The 22,361-nt window shown below is 42.1% G+C and overlaps 1 protein-coding gene across 4 annotated transcripts in view; it reads left to right on the forward strand.

The window, feature by feature from the left end:
• opa1 (OPA1 mitochondrial dynamin like GTPase) overlaps positions 1 to 22,361 on the forward strand; it is a 61,320-nt gene that overhangs the window by 2,655 nt on the left and 36,304 nt on the right. Inside the window, exons 3-20 of one of the 4 annotated variants that reach the window (XM_080770946.1) lie at positions 683 to 779; positions 1,451 to 1,567; positions 2,500 to 2,550; positions 5,930 to 6,033; positions 8,156 to 8,374; positions 9,988 to 10,041; positions 10,360 to 10,464; positions 10,792 to 10,878; positions 12,284 to 12,397; positions 12,630 to 12,710; positions 13,771 to 13,845; positions 14,242 to 14,313; positions 16,285 to 16,384; positions 16,877 to 17,010; positions 17,893 to 17,965; positions 18,551 to 18,623; positions 18,871 to 18,986; positions 21,937 to 22,001. In XM_080770946.1, the coding sequence (XP_080627072.1) occupies positions 683 to 779; positions 1,451 to 1,567; positions 2,500 to 2,550; positions 5,930 to 6,033; positions 8,156 to 8,374; positions 9,988 to 10,041; positions 10,360 to 10,464; positions 10,792 to 10,878; positions 12,284 to 12,397; positions 12,630 to 12,710; positions 13,771 to 13,845; positions 14,242 to 14,313; positions 16,285 to 16,384; positions 16,877 to 17,010; positions 17,893 to 17,965; positions 18,551 to 18,623; positions 18,871 to 18,986; positions 21,937 to 22,001 (1,737 nt within the window). The remainder of the gene's footprint in view (positions 1 to 682; positions 780 to 1,450; positions 1,568 to 2,499; positions 2,551 to 5,929; positions 6,034 to 8,155; positions 8,375 to 9,987; positions 10,042 to 10,359; positions 10,465 to 10,791; positions 10,879 to 12,283; positions 12,398 to 12,629; positions 12,711 to 13,770; positions 13,846 to 14,241; positions 14,314 to 16,284; positions 16,385 to 16,876; positions 17,011 to 17,892; positions 17,966 to 18,550; positions 18,624 to 18,870; positions 18,987 to 21,936; positions 22,002 to 22,361) is intronic. The other 3 variants (XM_080770948.1, XM_080770947.1, XM_080770949.1) reach the window with 3 other exon arrangements.

The following is a 22,361-nucleotide window of genomic DNA, read 5'->3' on the forward strand; positions in this document are numbered from 1 at the left end:
ATTGTTGAATTTGCATATATTTACGTATTCCGTTTTTGTCTCGTTGAGGTAAATGCCACAGTTGGAGGCCTGTTCAGTTGGACTCGTGTTACTTATGTAGCCAATATTGATTATCCTATTCTACAGTATATATGTTTACTCATTAGTTACAACAGTAGTGTGCTCGATTTGAACCCAATGCTTATTTATTCAAGTCAAGGTTGTACTTCAAGAAACATTCTCTGAATTACTCAAAATGGTCCCTGGCATTCCAGTGTCTGTTCAAACTAGACTGTTGGGTGTGTCCACCCTATACACACACCTATTTTTAACTTTCCTAGATGATAAAGGCACGACTGAGGTGTACGTTATCTAGGATTTCAACACCTTGCCCTTGTCTATGGCATTAACTGCACAATGAAAGTATAGAAATGTGGGCAGAAGAAAATGGGGGCAGTTGATCTAAAACAAAATCTGAAATCCTAAAAAAGTTTTCCCTGACTGTAGAACTCCAGATACAATGTATGTTTTCGGCAACATCAGAGGATGGTCATGTGCACTAGTACTACACTTGCATAATGGAGAGATGCAGGATATTTATTTGTATTCTAATTGAAGCTATTAAAATAATATGGCATCTAAAATAAAATGGCATCTAAAATATGTGGATTGTTTTGATGAACATTTGTCCTTTCCCCCCCAGTCGTACGAAGAATGGAAGGAGTTCCTACCTGACTTTAGTGAATATAACTGGGTGATTCCTGACTTCGTCTGGGAACTGAGTGAACAGATTGATCTAGGTACAGTACAGTATATCTTATCATTTGTGTCATGAAGTACTGTGAACCCGGTTCAAGTCTTACATATTTTGAGGGAAACTATAATCACTATGAGTCATGTATAAGTATAATACGTATAAGTATTCTCCTTGAGAATGAGAACTAACGGTTCCCGAGCCATGTGGTCCATAAGTCAGAAGTCTATCCCCTGCAACGTGAGGCAGCTTGATATTCAAGTATTCCCCCTAGACATGACGCTAGTATTTCTACATGAATTTACCCCCAATCCAGCCCTTACCATAAGGCCACTGAGCTCGTAACCACAAGGCTACTGAGCTGGGTACTTTTTTGTGTATGGATAAAGGTACATTATATACTGTACTTAAACAGGTGTAATTATGATGGCTTACTGTGAGTTACTGCCCGTGTAGGATTTCCCAACCATTTTTGTGCGACAACACTGTACTGTAGTTAACCAGTCATGTATGAAATGAACTGTACAATATTGGAAAGTAGCCAGATTTGTCTGTTAAGGCTTTCCATTTTGTGGAGCTGCTTTACAAATCCTCTCTTATGGTTCATTTAAACTTGCAAATCTATATTTGAAGTCGTCAAAACCTTGTTTATTGGTGTTTGTACTTTGTACTGATACCATCTACACCACTGATTCCTTTCTTGTCTTTTGAACGCAGACAAACTGACCAAAGCCCTCCCAGAGCTAGAGGCAATAGCTAAGCTACTACCTGATATGCCTGATATGAACAAACTAGGAGAGAACTTCGCTTTCCTCAAAAGCCTCCTGTCTACCGGTGAGTAAAACGGCCCTGATTAATCCAACACTGCACCTTCATAAGGATCTCCTCGCATTTAAAATCATAGAGTTGCCTGACTATGGCCCGTCTTCTAGATACTGTGATTTCAGGAACAGAAGGAAATTAAATTAAGCATTTTTGCTAAAGCGCAAATCAAAGTATTTGAATTCACCTGATTGAGAATAGACTTACTGTAGTTATACAGTACATCCACACAACACGTCACATACAGTAGCTACCGTAAATGCTTCTCTGGGCTCCCACCAGTTAACAGTCATGGCATTAATATTGGCATTGAACTTCACCAAAGCTGCTTATACAGTAGAGCATCTAACATGGTCATGGTTGCCCTGAGTATGGTGTCTGTGTATTGGACCATATCACTGCTTGCTGCAAGTCCAGAGGAGATGAGTTATTGGACCTGGCATTGTTATTATGCAGTATTTACATTGTAGATTAGTAAATAACAATATGTATGTAATTCCAGTAGGTGGGTATCTATATTAACCCATTCAAGCTTTCTTAATCTAAGCCTAGTATTCTCTGTTCATGCTCATAAACCATAATAAAAAGACACATTGAATACAATTGGAATTTATTGTCATATAAACGATGAATTAGACAAGGTTTTCACATATCATCCATGGTTGGTGGATCAAAAACATTGCCTTCATTAAATGAAGAAGTCTAAACCGTAGTTCAGTCAGTGTGTCTATGTATGTATAGTTAGCCCTTCATCACATAATAAAACTCCTTTAACCCCAGACTATACTTTCCTCTGGGTTTGCACGGCTGCCCTCAGTGTCGTCCAGCAGTGATCCTGCTCTGCACAGCCTCTGCTTTATAGCCTTTTATCATCTTTTTATTTTATGTTTGTCCTTCCTTTCCACCCCCCTCCCCCCTTCCCCCCTCCTCCACGTTCTCCACAGGTGTGATTTTGGGTAGTGAAGTCAAAGGAGCTGGTCTGCATCTGTTGTTAGGTGTGTAACCCTCACCCCAATAACCATGTTGAGTTACAGTTACAGTAGCACTATCCCTGCTCCCTCCTCTCCCTGGGTCAACTCAGTTACAGTATAGCACTGCCCTGCTCCCTCCTCTCCCTGGGTCAACTCTAGGCATAATCGCCTGGTGGTCGGGGAATTATTTGAGATAATCTGTATTATTTTGCATAATCGTCTAAATCTATCTGTTTAAATTCACCTGTTGAAAACGTTTTTTTCAAAAAGAATAGCTGAAATAAATAGCATATCTACTGTACAAGCTCACAACGGGTTGCAATGCGACACTAGATAATTATTAAAAGTGGACTATTTTGGCAATAGCACATTATTTATTTTGTTCATTGGTATTGACAGAAATGTCTTTGTATCTGCCCTCTGCAAATTTAGATTACAGCGCTTAAAGTAACACATTTAGATTACAACGCTTGAAGTAACAAATTTAGAAATTTAGAAATTTAGATTACAACGTCCCCTTGACCCCCTGACCCCAACGTCATTATGGTTTTCCTGCTGCTTGTGGATCTGGTTCTGGTCAGCTGTTGACGAGTGGGTTGGAGCTAAAGGCGGTGATGTGGATCTTTCCCCCTGCGGTCCAGTTCAGCAGAACTGTTATTCAGACCTGGTGGGTCAAGACATTCATTTGAATGTCCCATCACCTGGTGGAAAAAGTTCTAACCGGGATGAGTGGGGTTTTTTTCTTCCCCAGAACTGAAACTAACCAACTTGTGGTTGATAAGGCATTAATTCGCTTTTGGTTTGTTCAGTTGAGATTGCATTTTATCCCCACTGAATTCATAAAAATCCAAATTAATTAAGTGTTGTATTTTGTAATCAATAATTCAGAAATGTTAAAATATCTCAGTCGATTGTTTTTGATCCTATCCTGTGATCCAGTGCACTTAACAACAGATCCAGTGTGTTACCCCTTAAAGGACCATCCCGGTTGTCTATTTATTTATCTATAGAAATGTTAACCCATTTAGACCTAGACCTGTTCGGTCGGACTAATGCTCCGTCGGAATTACCATCGGGTCCCGATTTTCTTTTCATAGACATTTGACTTTTTCACTACCCGTTTTCGAATATATAAATCAATATGTGCTTTAACCCATTCTGAACGGGAACCCATTTTGGTGTTAGCATCATGTTATGCTTTAGCTATTGAAAAATAGCAGATCTACAAGCTCATAGCGCGCCACCGAGTGGCGCGCTACGAGCTTGTAGGTCTGCTATTTTTTGAAAAATCGAAGAGCGACTGACATTTTTTAGAATCTGATCTCAGGTCAGAATGGGTAAATCAGACCAGTGTGTGTCCAGTGGAAACCTCGTATGAATCTGATCTCAGGTCAGAATGGGTTAAAAGGCATTACAATGCAACATTATTATGCATTACCTAAACTAAGTTTTTCAAGTCTGCAAGTCTGTTTATATGGAACATTTTTGGCTGGCAATAATCATGTCGTCAAGTATACTATAGGTTAAGGCATAATTAAATGTAGCTAAACATGCTAGATAACCGCTATGGTCCTTTTAACGTCCTCTCCCATTATCCCATAATTTAACAGCATTAGTCTTTGCTCTGCATGTTTACTTTGACTTTTTCCCTGTACCTCTGAGGTGTTTCTTTAATAGAAGTCTGTCTGAATGCTTAGAGAGCGCTAACAAAGAGTACAATGGACACGCCACCATGTTGGCCACAAAATTAGCCTCAAGATTGTAACATTACAAAAACAGATTACATTTCTTGCACAATACTAGTGTGTTGAAATTATATAATATTACAAAAGAACAGACACTAAAGGGGCAAAATATTATGTGAATATCTTGTCTTTGGCTGGGTTTCCCAAACGCATAAGACTAAAAAAATAAATATATATTATATTTTATTATTATTATTATTTTAATAGTAAAGAGCGCCTACTGTCAGCTGTCCAGTAGTCCAAATATTATTAAATTAAATTTCAGAATGGTAGACCTGAGGCCTACCACTGCGTGGCACATCTATGCACGGAATGTCTATGTTCACAGGCTTCTGTGTGCGGCCTATGAGGGCATCTGAGCATGTGTGGCACTACAAGTCTTACATATGCGTTTTCCTCCAACGTGGTGACATGTCTGCTGTAAAACCACTGGCTGCTCTCTCAACATTCTAACTCTTTGCTTTGATTGGGATCACTAGCCATTGACATTAACAGCCATGGACTGGTGAAAATGAGACCAGTCAATGGCTGTCAATGTCAATGCTGGTAGTGAAAACCTCTCCGGTGTTTGGAAAATGGAGCCAGGACATAGTCAATCTTAAAAGTAAGTCTACGATACACTTTCCATTCCAGCCCACTCTTCTGTGTACCTACCTACCTTGTTGTTCTAGTCTAGACTACCGTCAACTTCAACCTCCTTAGTGGTCTGATGACAGCTAGCTGTTCCACTATGACACGTTGAAGGGCGGTTTATTTATACAGGTTGTGTACATGTTAGAGCGCATACCAGTAGGACTCCATAACAATGGCAGTTGCTGTCAAAGCTGTACAGCAATTTGGTGTGTATGTTCAACTAGCCAAAACGGCGTTATGCATAATGTTGGGCAAGAGTTTTCCAAACACCTGAGAATAATTTCGATGCTGCTTCTGCTAATCAAGGGGTGTATTCTGTGCATGAAGGCAGTGGTTCCAACACAGTGTGCCGTGAGTAATATAAGTCCAGTTGTGCCTTTTGGATTTTGTGTCAACCACACATTATTCCAATACAATACAACTATACAAACAAACAGTAATGAAATATTTTAAAATGTATTATATCAGTACTTATTGCACACTCATATCCTGCTCTACAAATGCAAATTACACACACAAAAGCTAAAATAGCTGCTCTACAAGTTCACAACGTGTCTCATCACAACGCGGTGAGCTTGTAGAGCAGCTATTTTCGCCATGAATACGACTGTACCGTGAGAGTTTGACTTGCCCCATTATTGGTGTGCCTCTGGCACAAACCGTTTGAAAACCACACTGTTCTCTGTCAGTTGCTAGTCATGGGAGTAGTTATTTTAATCCATTTTGGGCGGGAAACCCTTTTGGTGTTAGCATTATGTTATGCTTTAGCTATTTAAAATTAGCAGAAGCTCATAGCTCAGAGCTTGAAGGTCTGCTATTTTTGAAAAATCGAAGAACGACTGACATAGAAACATAGCTTTTTCAGAAAACTGTCATTTTCAAACAGACGTTTTAAATCTGATCTCAGGTCAAAATGGGTTAAGTTTCAGCTGAGGGCATTCTGCTCCACACACTAAGCAGTGTTTAGTTCCATGGTAACTGTGATGTGTTTGTGTGTGTGTATATCCCTGTGTCTGCTTTGATAGAAACGCCAGGAGAACCTCCGCTAAAAGCCACGGAGGCAGCCCCTGTTGCTGCTGCGGCTGCTGCTGCAGCAACGCCAGAGAGCAGCGACAAGCAGTACAAGAAGGTGAGCCTGTAACCGCCATGCTGTCTCTAATTCCACCTCCACCGCCCCACCACACACAGTCCAATGCTCTCTGTTCATCATACTCTCTCAGTTAAAGGAACACAGAGGATTCCGCTGTGCAGTCTGCTGTCACTGACCATTCACACGGCGGCCATTAGACCCTTCTACGGGCGTTTCCTTGTCGCCGCGTGACCGTATTCACACTGCGGCCGTTTATGTCTTGTATCACAAGACCCCGGGGTGGGGTTGGGTTGCCGTGTGAATATGGTGAATAATGTGCTCTGGCTTGGCTCACTTCCACTTCAGTGTCAAGAGGAGGAATTAGTCGGTATTCATTAAATCTACATAATGTTTTACACAGATGCAGAATATTTAGTTATGATATTGAGCATACAATTATTTGATTGATAATTGTTTTGGGTCATCTGTGATTCATTTAGCTACATACACTGAATGTGGAAGTGAGTGTCCTTTTTATATTCTGTCTTCTGCTAGCTTTGTCTTAAAAAAAGCTATATGGCTGCTAGCTTTGCCAGAACTCCTGAGTGTGCAAATGGAACACAGGTTCATTTGGTTCCATCTGTACACCTTTTGGTCCCAACGGACCCGACGTTGAGTATGGTACTGGGTCACCAACATGAATACTGTACATGGAACTCATCCTGACAGAGTACAACATGGTAACTCATGTTTACGTTGATATTGACCATTGCTATTTTATTTCTTTGTTCCCTCATGCTTCTCAATGTTGTTTTTTTCCCCCAGAAGCGTCTTGTCAGCATTCAGGAGCCCGTGCCTTGTGTTTGCTTCATGCTGTATAGCAGCCTATGGCAAAAACCACTTTGTTTGCACCTTTTATGTCTCAACCCTGCTGACCTCTCTCCTCCCTCGTCTTGTCACGTCTGTCATGTTTGTCTGGTACGTCTTCTAGCAAAGGGACGAGGTGCTGCGTGTGTTTTAACGCTGTTTGGACACGTCATATACTTAACTGTACAGTTCAACAGGACGAGTGACCACACAGCAGTGGCTCCAACCAGAAGAAGATGGGCAGTGTTTTTCCTCTCCTCTACCATGCTTTATAGTCCAATGTCGTGGTCCCAACATGATTACACATTTAGATACCAAGTATGATCTGAAGGTGCATTTATTTGTATTTGTGCATACTGAATGCACTTTGCAGAGCAAGAAAATTCAATTTAAAATATATTTCCAAAAAAAGGTTCTCTAAGTTACATTGACGGTCCTCCTCATTGAATGTGACTCTCTCCTCAAAACTAAAATAACGTGAGTTGGGAACCACTGGACTAAAGCTAAGCTCGCCTCCTCCCCTGCAGCCTGCCATGCTTAGAGTGACATCCCAGCGCTTGCTTTGCTTATTTCATCATCATCATCATCATCACAATTATCATCAGACTAGAGATTATGATCACAGTTGCCAAACGCCTGGTATGTGCTGAACCACACTAAAAGTATGTTTATATTTATGTTGGAAGAAGAAGAAAAAAAACTGCATACCCTAAGTGAAGTCTGAAATTCAATAGAGGGAACCGAAGACATACAGTATATACAGTATCTTATTTAATAACCTGTGCTCTGAATCAGTCCACTTGGTTCATATACTGTATTTATTTAGGGAACATAGTGATGATGGGTTAAATGGCGTAGCCTATTTAGTTTGACTTCTTTGGCTGAAAGAGAACGGAAGCGCCACGGTGTGCCACTGGCTCAGAGGCCCTGGTTGCTCTAACCATATCAGTCGCCTTCTCTGCCGCTCTCAGTACTGGCAAAGTTTTGCATCTCCCCACGTGTGGCCGAGAGAGACTTGACTTTGTTGGGTAACGCTGATGATAGTGGCAAGATTCTCGGAAAGGCCAACACCCTGATTCTTGACTGAATGGTTTGGACTTTGGAAACCGTCTACACACCCTTTTAGCCTGTAGCAGTGGGCATGGCGTGTGTGACGTTGCATAAGGGCACTGTGTGTAAACCGGTGGTTGCAGACTTGTGGTGTTCTGTTTTGGATGTGTGTGTATTAGGTCCATGCCTGGTGTGGTGGCACACTGGCCTGGTTGTTGTGGTTGTTGCTATACTTGCTGTGTCTCACTGTGCCGTCCCTCAGCAGGGTCTGCTCGGCGAGCTCATTCTCATTCAGCAGCAGATTCAGCAGCATGAGGAGGAGGTCCGGCGGGCCGCTGCGGCGGCCAATAGTGCACGAACGCCAGAGCCCGCCCACTGCCCGCCTCCGCCTCCACCTCCACCTCCACCTCCGAACCCTCCGAGCCCTCCGAGCCCGGCCACCGCCCCGAACCCCAGCCCCAGCCCCCCGACGCACAAGCGCAAGGTGAAGGTCCCCAGCTCAACTTGGACTTCCCCCCCCCCCCCAACTCCTACCCAAACGCCAACCCCCTGCAGATGAGCACAAATAGCACTAGAAGACCTTCTGGACATTGTATTTAGACCGTAGCACCCAGAAGGCCAGAAGCCCCCCTCCCCTCCTTTGATGTAGAAACCCTTTACTGGACAAGATCAACCAAATGAACCTACGAATAATGCAGTTTAGATATTTGATATGAGAAAGATTAACCCCAACATTGCACCGTCCTCTTGTCTTGTGGCCAATGTATTACATATCAAGCAATTATCATGGCTTAATAGACATAATTTGATCTGTAAAAGTGTCAGCCCTAGACGCGGAACACATTTACCAAAAATAAACACCAAGCTGACATTTTGAGAATATGATAACATTGCCCATAACGACTCCCTGCAATCAATTAATTATGTTAAATATCACTTTGCTGTTGGAATGGAATACAGGCATTTGCTTGGTATCGTACTGTATGCCAGCCTAGTCCCTCCCCTCTTACAAACATCTAAGCCTGATCTATACTTCGCCGCAAGACGAGTCGCACGCCCGAAAATGGCATATCTACAAGATCACCACGCGTCTCAATGCATTGTGAACTCGTAGATACTTTGGGTGCGCGACTTCTGTTCAGTCATCAACAAACAGCACTGCGCTAACGTGCAGAAAAAGCAACTGCATGGTTTGGAGTGGCACTCTGCTGCATGCCGTGTGAACTGCACTCATTACTACAGCTTTGACCCGTCCTTGTATGAGGATCTGGAAGGCTTTGACAACATCAGGTGATTAGCAGGAAGGTCATAGGTCAAGCATTGCCACAGTTTAGTCATATAGACTAAATCATTTTCCACAACAAAGGAAAGACTAATCATTAAGACACACTGTTTAAAGGTGATTGCACACCAGCCGCGTTTTTCGGAAAATCGATGGAGAAACGGTGCTAAAAATCTGAAAAATGCGCCCGGTGTGTGGAGACATTTAGGAATGTATACCGCTAGAACTGCTCCTCCTAAGCTACTGCTCCCACGCTCTCGTGACATTAGCCTCAGTCTTAGCACAGTGTTGTTTGTGTTTGTGTTTTTTTGTGTGTACAGGTATGTGTGTGCGTTTAATTCCCTGTGTTCTGCTGCCAATCCCCTGCTTTCCTGTGGCTCTTTCCCTTTCTGTTCTGTCTCATTGCTCAAACCTGAAGAATGGTATATTCATGGAGGAAAATGAGGTGTTGACAAATCAGGAAAAAACTAAAAAAATCCTGCACTGTAATGATTTTGTACAGTGGTACGATTCTAGCTCAACGCTCTACCGTCTTTTCCAGGGTCAGATTTGTGACCCCCTGTGTGTGATTCTTAGCCTGCTGATTTGAAGCTGAAACAGACCCGAATGACGTGCCTGAAAAAACTGCCTGAAATGTGATTGTTTTGAAATTCTCTCCTGTAATCTTTTTGCATTAACTTGTCTTTTCTCCACTCTGGTACTCAATGCTCACCACTGTAATTTAAAGTGCACGCGATAATAAACCATAGAAGCTAGTGGGGCTCGGTGTGTGTAGAGCTGGGCGATGGTCTAATCTTCCTGTTTCCGTCACCCAGTCTTCAGATAAAGAAAAGATCGACCAGCTTCAGGAAGATCTGGTCCGAACACAGGTACAACAAACACCCTTCCAGATGTTCTTCTGTAATGGGGAGGAGATGAACATGCATGTGTGTGATGTTGATTTCTACGGTATGTGTAATGATAAGATGAATAATTCGTCCTGAACAAAGGACAAAGTTTAGTTTTTTGACTCCTCTGTTTAGTCTATGCTACCATAAATACTAAACACCTAGTTAAAAAGAAACATAATTTGTTCTAACTTTTGCAGGTAAATTATTAATTATTTAGTGAGTGATCCTTGCTATCGCTGTGACGTATACAAGTTGTTAAAAGGCTTGTTAATGTCCCTGCCGGTGTGTTTTCTGTAGATGAAGTACCAGCGAATGCTGGAACGATTGGAGAAGGAGAACAAAGAGCTGAGGAAAGTGGTTCTGCAGAAAGATGATAAGGGCATCCACCAGAGGAAAGCCAAGGTGAGTCACTACTGTTCAATGATACGGTATCCATGGCTTTGTTAGGGTTTTTTACTTTTTATGCCATGGCATTGGATCTGCAGGAGGCTAGCTCACTACAGTATTGATGGCTTCGTTAGGGTTTTTTACTGTTTATGCCATGGCATTGGATCTGCAGGAGGCTAGCTCACTACAGTATGAGACGCTACTGTTCAATGATAGTTTCCATATCTGTTTTCGAGGCTCTACAGAATTGGTCAACGGCGTTACCTGACCGCTGCAGCCTATAAAAAGTCAAATGTATCATGCATCTTTTTTTTTTTTTTTTTTTTGTGTGATTCCATGCAGAAGTCTCTCATTGACTTGTACTCTGAAGTCCTGGACATTCTGGCAGACTTTGACTCAAACTACAACACCCAGGATCACCTACCTAGGGTAAGGAAACACGTACTGTCGTCATTTATCTGAGAAATGTATATCTATCAAAGATCGTGTGTCCACGGCACTGTTCAACACTGAGAATGTGTCTTTTACAGTGTAGCGTACATGAACACTGAGAATGTGTCTTTTACAGTGTAGCGTACATGAACACTGAGAATTTGTCTTTTACAGTGTAGTGTACAGGAACACGTACATGTCACTAGAAGTGTGGCTCTCAAACTATTTTGTCACAGCAGGTCACCCGTGTAGATAGATAGATAGATGGATAGATTCTTTATTTTTGTGTCATGCACCCAAGGCGCCCAGCCCACATGGACTTATAGGACACACCATACAAATTCAATATTGCATTGTGTACAAGAAACAGTTTTTCATTTTTTTTCTTTACACAAACAAAACATTCTGCCTTTTTCCCCACGCTTTACATAAAAAGTCTGCTAAAGCAAAAATACCTTTCCTAAAACAAAATTCCAGTTTCCGTTCCAAATGATCTGTACGTCTATTATTTAGAAGTGACGAGTATAATTTGTATACATTACTAATTAGACTTATACCTCGATAGCTAAGAGGAAGTTTAGGGTCATTTTTTGAGGACTAGGTTTTATGATAGTTTTGTACCACTGCGAAGGAACAATACCACTATCGAAACAGGATTGAAACAAATTAAACAAAATTTCTAACAACTCATAAGAAATGTCATCAATTCCCGTAGCTTTGTAAATAACTTTTTCATCCACGACACCCCATGAATTACATTGTTACTTTATAGCACTTTTGTCATTAGCGCTATGTAAATAACTTTATACTTGGCGTTTAACTACTTAAAGCCAATAGCATTCCTATTCTGGGGGAGAACATTCACCACAAACAGATCTACAAGCTCACAACGCATCACAATGTGAACGCGTTGTGAGCTTGTCGATCTGCTATTTTTGGTGACACAATTTAGTGTAAAAAGAAGTTTTAGTGTTGAAAAAGAACGCACCAAGGAAAGTGCAACTGAAGTATAGATAGATTGATTGATTGATTGATTGATTGAAATATGTATTAACAGTTTGCAGAAGTACAGTACATTTCAAGCACAAACTCAATACAAAGACTTAACTGTGAGTGGACGACCCAATTAAGCATTACACTTGTTTACAAGAGGGTCCACCATGTTCAATTCATCAAAACATTTAGACGTACAAAAGACGTACAAATAGACACTTCTATATAGTCAAAGAACAGGAACAGGAATTCATCATAAAGGAAGCAAAAAGGGGAAGAGGATTTAAGTGGTTGAACTGAAGTGATATTGATGAATTCCAAATAGAAGTAGGCACCCCTGGACCCACTTTGAGAAACGCTGCATTAGAAAGACTGTGACATCGTTGTGTGTGCTATGATTGTTGGTCAGGTGGTGGTGGTCGGTGACCAGAGTGCAGGGAAGACCAGCGTTCTGGAGATGATCGCCCAGGCCAGGATCTTCCCCCGGGGCTCTGGAGAGATGATGACCCGCTCTCCTGTCAAAGTAATCTCGACACTGACTTTTAATATGCACCCCACACACATGCACACACACCCCCATCTGTCGCACCAACATTTTCCTGCTCATACCTGTATGAGTGAGTGACCCTTGAGCCACCTTATTGATTTACCATTGTCAATAATATGAACGCCTGGGAAAGTGATTTAAAGATCGGTGCGAGACAACAATCATTTAATTCCATTTTGACACACTCCCCTCTGTTCTCTCCCTGCAGGTAACGCTAAGCGAAGGCCCCCACCATGTGGCCATGTTCAAGGACAGCGGCCGCGAGTTTGACTTGTCCAAGGAGGAGGATGTAAGTCACTGAAAGCATTGCTTCCATAATTCATCAACACCTCCTTCCATAATCTGTTACGTTCTTAGCTTACGCATGTTTCATGATAACTACTTTTTATATATGTGATGTTGTATGCCATGCTCTTTGTTATTGCTTAATGTAAATCGCTCTGGATTAAGAGCGTCTGCTAAATGCCTAAATTGTAAATTGATGCTGTCTGTTGTAAATCCCTCTGTCTAAAACCCTTTTTATGATAATTTTAAAATATCTACAAGGGCTTGTGCTTGTAGATCTGCTTTCCACTACTTTCGTGTAACACTTTTCTTTTGCTGTATTCAAAGAGTAGAAACATGTACACAAAAAAAACATTTGGTTTTACATTTTCTCGTGACGTGTGACGTCATGAAGTAAGGCATTCATTTACAAAAAAACACTAAAAACCCTTTGGTTTTACATTTTCTCTCACAACTCTTGTGACGTCATGATGAAGTAAGGCATTCATCTACAAAAAAATGTGAAACTTTGGAGATTTCCTGGAGGTTTCTGTCCGACAGCAACCATATCCATCCGTCCCTCCATCCTCTGTGACGTTACGAAGCACCACCATGTCTTAACCTGTCTCCTCCCATCTCTCCCTCCATCCTCTGTGACGTTACGAAGCACCACCATGTCTTAACCTGTCTCCTCCCATCTCTCCCTCCATCCTCTGTGACGTTACGAAGCACCACCATGTCTTAACCTGTCTCCTCCCATCTCTCCCTCCATCCTCTGTGACGTTACGAAGCACCACCATGTCTTAACCCGTCTCCTCCCATCTCTCCATCCATCCTCTGTGACGTTACGAAGCACCACCATGTCTTAACCTGTCTCCTCCCATCTCTCCCTCCATCCTCTGTGACGTTACGAAGCACCACCATGTCTTAACCTGTCTCCTCCCATCTCTCCATCCATCCTCTGTGACGTTACGAAGCACCACCATGTCTTAACCTGTCTCCTCCCATCTCTCCATCCATCCTCTGTGACGTTACGAAGCACCACCATGTCTTAACCTGTCTCCTCCCATCTCTCCCTGCCACAGCTGGCCGCCCTGAGGCATGAGATTGAGCTGAGGATGAGGAAGAGTGTGAAGTCCGGTCAGACGGTCAGCCCTGAGGTGAGATTAAGACCATTATTATCAGCTGATCTGTCATCAGCTGTTTATAGGTTGTCTTCCTAGGTAGATGCATTTTGGCCATACATTTTTAACCCAATCTGCCCCACCTGTTAAACAGAAACGCAGTGCAGTTGCTAGAGATATGGGGACAATTGAAAGAATAAATAATTGTGGGCGCATCCATGTGCACATTTTTATCTGAAAAAAATCAATTATAAAATAACACAACTTTACATCTTGGCACAGGTAGGGTATGCTGCTTAAAACATAACCTGACGTTCCTGGCACAGATTGTGTTGCAATTTGAACCTTTTGAACATGCCACCTCATTACCGTAGTCAGTGCGTTGTAGGGTTATGACTGACGAGGCTCATTTCATTTGTTGTTTTTTTCCAGACAATATCCTTGAGCGTCAAAGGTCCAGGAATACAGAGGATGGTACTGGTCGACCTCCCAGGAGTCATCAGTGTGAGTAGAGATGCTCACATGATACTGCATGGTATTATTAACCGCTTAAATGTGAGAGGAGAAAAGTGAAAATAGAGAGCCGAAGTCCTGACGTCACTCGCTCATCCCCTGGTTCTAAAGTCCTGACGTCACTCGCTCATCCCCTGGTTCTGCCTGGTTGACGGAAGTCATTTCTCTATGGAGAATAACATGGGGCTCATCTTAAAATCGTCTCATATAAACGTTGTGGTCCAAAAAGAAACGATCTGTCTCAGCGTTATTGTCAGGGAGGGGTGTCTGTATCGTTTGCGACAGTCAGTCACTCGTATTTGATAACTAATTCAGTAGCAGTAACAATAGCGTTTTCTCTCAGTCAGTTGATTCTTCATATCCCTATGAGTGAAATGGCCTGGATGACATGTTTATTTAAATCACCCTATGGGGATTACAATGCAAATAAAACCCTAGAACCCGTGGATTTGCGCCCTCTACCGATATTGTGGTCGGACTTTGGTGCTCTATAGAGAGTTGTAGTCGTGCCCCCTACCAGGGCCCAGGAAATTATTCCCGGTTAATTTTCCTCATAGACATTTCAAAAAGTATTTATTTAAAGACCTTTTAAGCCTTGTACAAAGCCAACTGGAGTTGTGACAAATCATGACAACAAACACACATTTTCGGGCCGAACAAATAATTTGAAGAAAGAAGTAGAAAACGCCAGGTTACAAAACTTCTTTTGTTGTTTTTCTTCTTTGTAATTATTTGTTCGGCCCAAAATGTGTTTGTTGTCATGATTTGTCACAACTCCAGTTGGCTTTGTACGAGGCTTAAAAGGTCTTTAAATAAATACTTTTTGAAATGTCTATGGGGAAAAATGCATTGGGAATTACTTCCTGGGCCTGTTGTCGTCATGAAAGGGGGCAGGACTGCGACGCTCTATAGACGGTCTACCTAAGCTGTACATTCTGTTGCATCATGACAGATTTACAAAATTTTATGAAGGATTTTGAAAATGTTTGAAAATAAATTAATAACCCTTTTTTTTTCTAGGGTTAAGTTAAGTCTGAGGGCATTCATTGACTGCATTAATTCCCTAGTAACTACTCTTTCCTTTTTCCTTGACTCTCTCATTATCAATACCCGTTTAAGTAGGTGGCACAAAAAAATCAATACCGCGATATATCATCCCACTTCCTCTGGCGACATGTTATCCATACGCTGGCGCCGAGTATCAATATTTTATTATAACACGTCGCAGGTGCTCTGTATTACCAATTTCCCCGGAGATTAATTACAAACCTTTCCGTCTCCGTTCCGTGCGTCTGACACCTTGCATCTCTGTCCTCCATTATGCCTTGCTCACTAAGACGTTGCTCTGTTTCTTCCACGTTACGGAAATAATTTGGATTGTGATATTGTAAAGATACGGTAATACTAATAATGTTAATCAGAATATGATGCTGTGATTGCACAGACGCAGACGCAGTTGTTTGATTAGAAGAGACATTGTTATTAAATCAATCATTTTAATGTTTCACCTTTGGCATTTACAGTAGGTAAAACCCATAATATGAACCCACATGTTGGTATATTTTCTTTGCCTGCTTAAAGATGATCCACGCTGTGAAGTACATGCAATTATTTCCACACTCACCATTACCATAATTCCTCCAGCAATAAAACATAATCAAATAAAACCAAAATTATACCTAATCTGTTGTAGATTAAAACGTATAGATTTTCTCAAATGTATCGTGATATTATCATTACAACCACTATGTTTAACCTAACCTTAATTTAAGCTCTAACACTTAGACCTACCCACAGAGAGCCGAATGTTTCCTAATTCTAACAGCAAACCAAAAGTCTAACCTTTTTTAATGTGACTCTTCACAGAGTTTAGTAACACAAGTACAATATGTACAGATAGACACCCACACAAACACGGTCTAATTATCAATGTATTGAATGGCTAAATGTGCGTTTGGGCAGACGGTGACGGCGGGCATGGCAGCAGACACTAAGGAGACCATCTTCAGCATCAGCAAGGCCTACATGGCGAACCCCAACGCCATCATCCTCTGCATACAGGGTGAGCAACCGCATTGATTAGTCCACTCTGTTTTCTCTTAACACCAAGGGCTCCATTTTCGTCACCGCTAAACCCCTTATCCCTAAACTTCTTTGCCTTTTTTTACTATTTTGCAAAACATTTTTGAATAGTTAAAATGGCCAGTCTACAAGATTGGCTAGTTGAACTATTCAAAAATGTTTTTACAAATAGTAAAAACGCCAAAGAAGTTTAGCGATAAGGGGTTTAGCGGTGCCCCAAATCTCTCAAAAACGGCTGTTCTACAAGCTTACAACACAGTGTTGTGACGTGCCGCGAGCTCTGAGATCTGCTATTTTCGCTAAGTGTTGACTGTATTACGATCTGCCCGGAAAAAGGGCACGCTAGTGTTCATGTGTAAATACGACATTCTCACAGGACCAAGTGCTACATGGTCCATGATGATGACGGTAACTCGGGTTCTCTGCTTTTCAAATCCTTCCTCCTCCTCCCTCTTCTTCCTCCTCCGTGTAGATGGCAGTGTGGATGCGGAGCGCAGCATCGTGACAGACCTGGTCAGCCAGATGGACCCTCAGGGGAAGAGGACCATCTTTGTCCTGACCAAAGTGGACCTGGCCGAGAAGAACCTGGCCACCAACCCCAACAGAGTAAGAACAGAACAGTACACAGTGTGTTTAGCCGTAACACGTTTAGTGCCCGTTTGGAGTGGGCAGACTGCTTGGCCTCCATAAGCGCAGACAGACATACTACATGCAGAGATTCCTTGAATGTATGGTTGGATAAACCATTTAATTGTGTCCACACACTGAACCCCTCTGCGTCTGTGTCATGCATTATAAGTCAGTCAGTCACTCACAAGCATGTCAGTTTAATGATGATGATGATAATGATAATGAATTTATTTATATAGCACATTTCAAGACATAGTCACAAAGTGCTTTACATAACGGGGTAGAAAACAACAACAAAGTAGTCACAGCTACAACAAGATATCATTGAATGACAGCAGGCACACAAAAATAGAATACGGTATGCAAAAGGACATTAAGAGAAAGCCTTAACGTAAAGGCCATAGTGTCAAAATAAAATGTTAAATTAACTGATACTGGAGATTTTCAAACTCTAGCTAGGCTGTAATTAAATGAAGTATTTTAGTGCCTGATGACTTTCCACTGGGATTGTTTCCCTGTTCCAATTTCACTGACGGTATAAAGATAAGTGATTCCTGTTTGTAGCTCCTGTGGTTGCTTGGACTGCAATATGTCTTTCCACCATAAGAGGGAGCTCAGCTCTTTCCAAATTCTGCCCCAAACCACACTGAGCTAAACTTCAGAGCTTGATTTCCATTAATTTTAGCCTACTAATGAAAACAAGAATGGAAAACAATGATCATCATAAGTCGTACAAATTAAACATGAACCATCACAAGAGCTTATTGTGAGCAATTAAACCAATGACTTCATAAAATGAATAGAGGACTACTAAGCACAACAACAATACTATTGAGATCATTCTCTCTTCTCTTCCAGATCCAGCAGATCGTCGAAGGCAAGCTGTTCCCCATGAAGGCCCTGGGTTACTTTGCAGTGGTCACAGGGAAAGGTAAGACAATGAAAACACAGCTGACCTCAATTAGCCCAATTGCTGTAAGGCAGAAACTTCTTATCTCTATATTTTAACTTATTGAGGTTTTTACCAGGTTTTTACCAGGTTAGTGTTTACCTGGGAAACTTGCGACCGGTAGACGGACACCGCTAGTCTTTCTGCTGAGTGTTGCCAAGTCTGCATATTTCCAGCCTAACGTGGATTCATTCACAGTTGCTTGCCTGGTTTGGTTTTTGGAGGCTGCTTAGCTTATTTCTGTCACGACAGTTGCCACCACTGGCAACAAACCCATAACATCCCATCGTCTGCACGGCATGGCTGTTCTGATTGGCTGCCTCGTCTCCAGCCATGTTGCCTCGGAATTCTTTAGGGTCACTAATTTGAGCATAACAGCGGAGCGCAGCTAAAAAGTGGCATAACGTCAGCAGCAGACCCACAGATAATTATAATGCAGCTGGTAATTAATTGATTTAATCAATTTGGGCTTGTTTTTAAAGTAGCAGATGGACATGCTGGAGAGCTTGTGGACGCAGCATAACTCAGGTGTGACATTGACCAGTGTTGTGGTCCTCTCTTGTCTAGGTAGCAGTGGAGAAAGCATAGACTCCATTAAAGACTACGAGGAGGACTTCTTCCAGAACTCAAGACTATTGAGGTACAGTACAGTACATTTAAAGATGTCTTTTCATGTTTGGTACATTGTGAAGTATTGCATTTGCATTTTGCAAGAAAGATTCGTTCTAATTTTTCTACAAATGTATTGTGATTTTCATTTGACACCTTTTTATATTTTCAAGATATAATAATAGTAGTAGTAATATTGAATACATGTGTTTAATTAGATTAATTATATTTGTATAAGTTAGTATTATTACTTATTTTGTATTTATGACTATTTCCAGGGATGGCATGTTGAAGCCCCATCAGGTGACCACTAAGAATCTGAGTCTGGCGGTGTCCGACTGCTTCTGGAAGATGGTCAGAGAGTCTGTGGAACAGCAGGCCGACGCCTTCAAAGGTACGACCCCAGTACCCACACCTCATTGAGTCTGTGTCTGTCCATCTCCACTCCACGGCAGCCCTATAGTCTAAAGCAGTGGTAACCAACCTTTTCAAGCCCAAGAGCCCATTTTATTCCCAATTGTAAGCCAAGATCTACCACTAAAACGTGTTAGAAAAAACACTTGTTTTTTTGCTATTTCTGACAGGCTCAATGCATGTGCACACATCCACACAAAGACTAAAGCTTAAATTACTTACTAATCCAATAATCTCCATTTAAATATCTGAAGTTAATGCAAACACATCCTGCATTTTATCGGACAGCAGTTCAATGACAGTAGGCTCAGTAAAGAGGAAAGGGTTTGATACAAAAGCAGCTACTTGACTCATGCGTTGTACTTCAACAAGTTTTCATATTTATCATATTTTTTGCTCTATGTGTGCATGTGTACAGAATTCAAACTGTAGCATTGATTATTGTCACGGACAGAAGTCATTCTTTCCCTTTGCATATGCCCTGGAGTGCACTCGCCTATTAGTTTGCATTGCAGACTGGTATATTCAGTATATTTTTCTCATTTATATTTTTGTTGTTGCTACGCACAGTGCGCAGCAGTTGAGGAGAACGCAACTATGCATTCCTTTAAGCAACACAACTTCTGCAGCTGCATCCATATGTTTAGAATTTGCATCAATGATCAAATCCCAATAATAAAAAATATTATAACAACGAACAACGAAAACTGAAGGAGCAGCGGCGCTATCTATCTATCTGTGTCTGCAGCCTGTCACGAGCCCCGTAATGAACGCACGTTGTTCCGTATTTTAATGTCGGGTCGGAGAATAAATACAGTATGAATGACGGCGGGATTTATTTGACAACTCTGTCCTGCTTTCTTCACGAGAAGAGAAGAGCGCTCACAGCTGCTAATATGGTAGCAGCCCTGTGGCTGACCTGTCAGTTCTCTTTAGGCTTGTGTAGTGTAGTATGTGAACCTGGGTCTGGGAAGCTCAGAGCTGCAGCCATTGGCTCATGATACGAGCACACGACCAATGGGACAGGTCATTCAGTGTTGCTAAGATACCACCCCTCCCACCACACACGCACACACACCCTTGGACGATGGGGTCTATTCTCAAACTCAGAGCCACAGCGCTCTGCTCAAAATTAATTTGCATGTGACGAGCGGCACTGACATTATTCCAATGGGTCTAACACTTCGCGATCGACTGGAAACGTTCCCGCGATCGACAGGTAGATCGCGAACCCCTGGTTGGTTACCCCTGGTCTAAAGTGTCCTTGAGCAAAGCCACTGAACCTCTAACTGGTGCCGGTGGCCCGGTGAGCAGGTTTATTGGGGTGCAGTACTTAGTTTAGACAGTTTTTGGTTTAGACTAGTCATTGGTTAGACCAGTCATTAGTCCTACAACTACAACCTATCTCAAACCCTCACCCTAAACCTAACCTCCCACGTGGGGCAGCACACCTAAACATAACCTTAACCCATGTCTAACCAATGACTAGTCTAAACTAAGTATGCACCCCGGTTTATTGGTGCCTTGCATGGCTGCTGGCGTCGGTGTGTGAATGAGTGTTGTTGCCATGTATTTAATCGTGCCATGGCAGCAGATGACTAAATAGGAATAAAACTTAAGACAAAAAGATATTTTGTTGACTAAGGGTGCATTCACACCAGGACTGTTTGGTTCTTTTGCTCCTTTGGTCCGGGCCTGTTTGAACCTGCATTCCAATTCTGGTGAGGATCAAACAAAGTAAACTATGGTCTGTCTGAAAATACCGAACTCAGTTCGTTTCCAAACGAACCATGGTTCATTACAGGGGTGAACGCAGTCACACTTTATACATAAAGTCTGACTGAGAGTGGGACCTCTCAGCGCTGTCAGTATTGGGGGTACATCCCATCCTATATAGCCACTGAACCGTGTCCGTCTCTCCCAGACCTAGGGGTCGGTCCTCCCTGCCACACTTCTCCCCTCTCGTTTCCGCTCTGCCTCCCAGACCACAATTAGCCCTGACAGCCACCCGCCTCTGGCCCCCAACGCTATAGAGGAGATTTATGGCCAGAGTGACTTACTGGTCCCCGTGGTCAATTGTGCAGTGCATCGATCCACTGCCTGTCAAAAAAAATATAAAATAAAACCTGCACCGCCATCGGCCCCCAGTCTCAGTCTGGCGCCAATGTGGCCCTGTAACCCAGCAATTAGCCTAAACTCCAATGTGCACGGGGACAGTAGGCCCACTAGCTGTGTGTGTGTGTGTGTGTGCTCGCGTGTGCGTGCACGTGTGTAATTTGGATAATGTGCTGCATGTGTATACATGTGTGACTATTAAATGCTGCTATTGATTATGATTGTGTGATCGGCGCCATCCCCTCCTTCTCTGGGACCAGGTGTGTGTGTGTGTGTGTGTGTGTGTGTGTGTGTGTGTGTGTGTGTGTGTGTGTGTGAGATGTCCTCGCCCACTTTTATTAAACGATGGGCGTCATTAGCAGTTTGAAAGCTGCCTTTATATCAACCCAGCTTAAGACAAAGCAGGCCCTGTCTCTAATGTCTCTGTGCACACAGCGGGTCATTATGGGTGTATTAGTTTGGTGAAGCGTAGCATCAAAGGTAAAGAAAGCAATAGTAAAATGCGTTTCATCAGGATATGATAAATAGTCTGAAACCACCACCTGGCCACAACCACCTGTCTGGTGATTAACCACTTAACCCATTAGAACCTGGGATTGACCCACGGACGGTGTCATTTTAGATCTTTGTGTTGGCCATTAAAAAAATATACAAGCTTGCGCGTACATCTGCTATTTTTGAACATTTTGAAAAGGCTGAGAACTATGATTTGGAAAAGGCATTTGTAGAATCGGCCTCAGGTCTTAATGGGTTGTTAAACCCTATATACACTTAGAGTATTTATTTATTTATTCCCATTATCATCTCACCCTCAGCGTCCCGCTTCAACCTGGAGACGGAATGGAAGAACAACTATCCCCGTCTGCGAGAGCTGGACAGGGTGAGAAACGCCTGCACTGAACAGTGAACGCCACCGTTGATTTTAGTTTTAGTCATATAGTTTTAATTTAGTTTTAGTCACATTTTAGTCACGTGTTAGTCTAGTCTACATTTCAGTCGACTAAAATCTTGTGATATTTATTAGACTATGAAACTAGACTAACAAATATCACAAGATTTTAGTCGACTGAAATGTATTTTGCCTTGATGCCATCATCATGACTGATTTGAAGCTACCTAACCTGGGGGTTAATATATATCTCACACATAACACACCTTGATGTCCACTGATGATTGGCTGTGATTTATAGTCCTTTTTGTCCTCAAAATGAGACACTTAAAAAATAAAACGATGAATTAA

Source organism: Protomyctophum bolini (assembly GCF_963924005.1).
Source record: "Protomyctophum bolini genome assembly, chromosome: 8".
NCBI lineage: Eukaryota > Metazoa > Chordata > Actinopteri > Myctophiformes > Myctophidae > Protomyctophum > Protomyctophum bolini.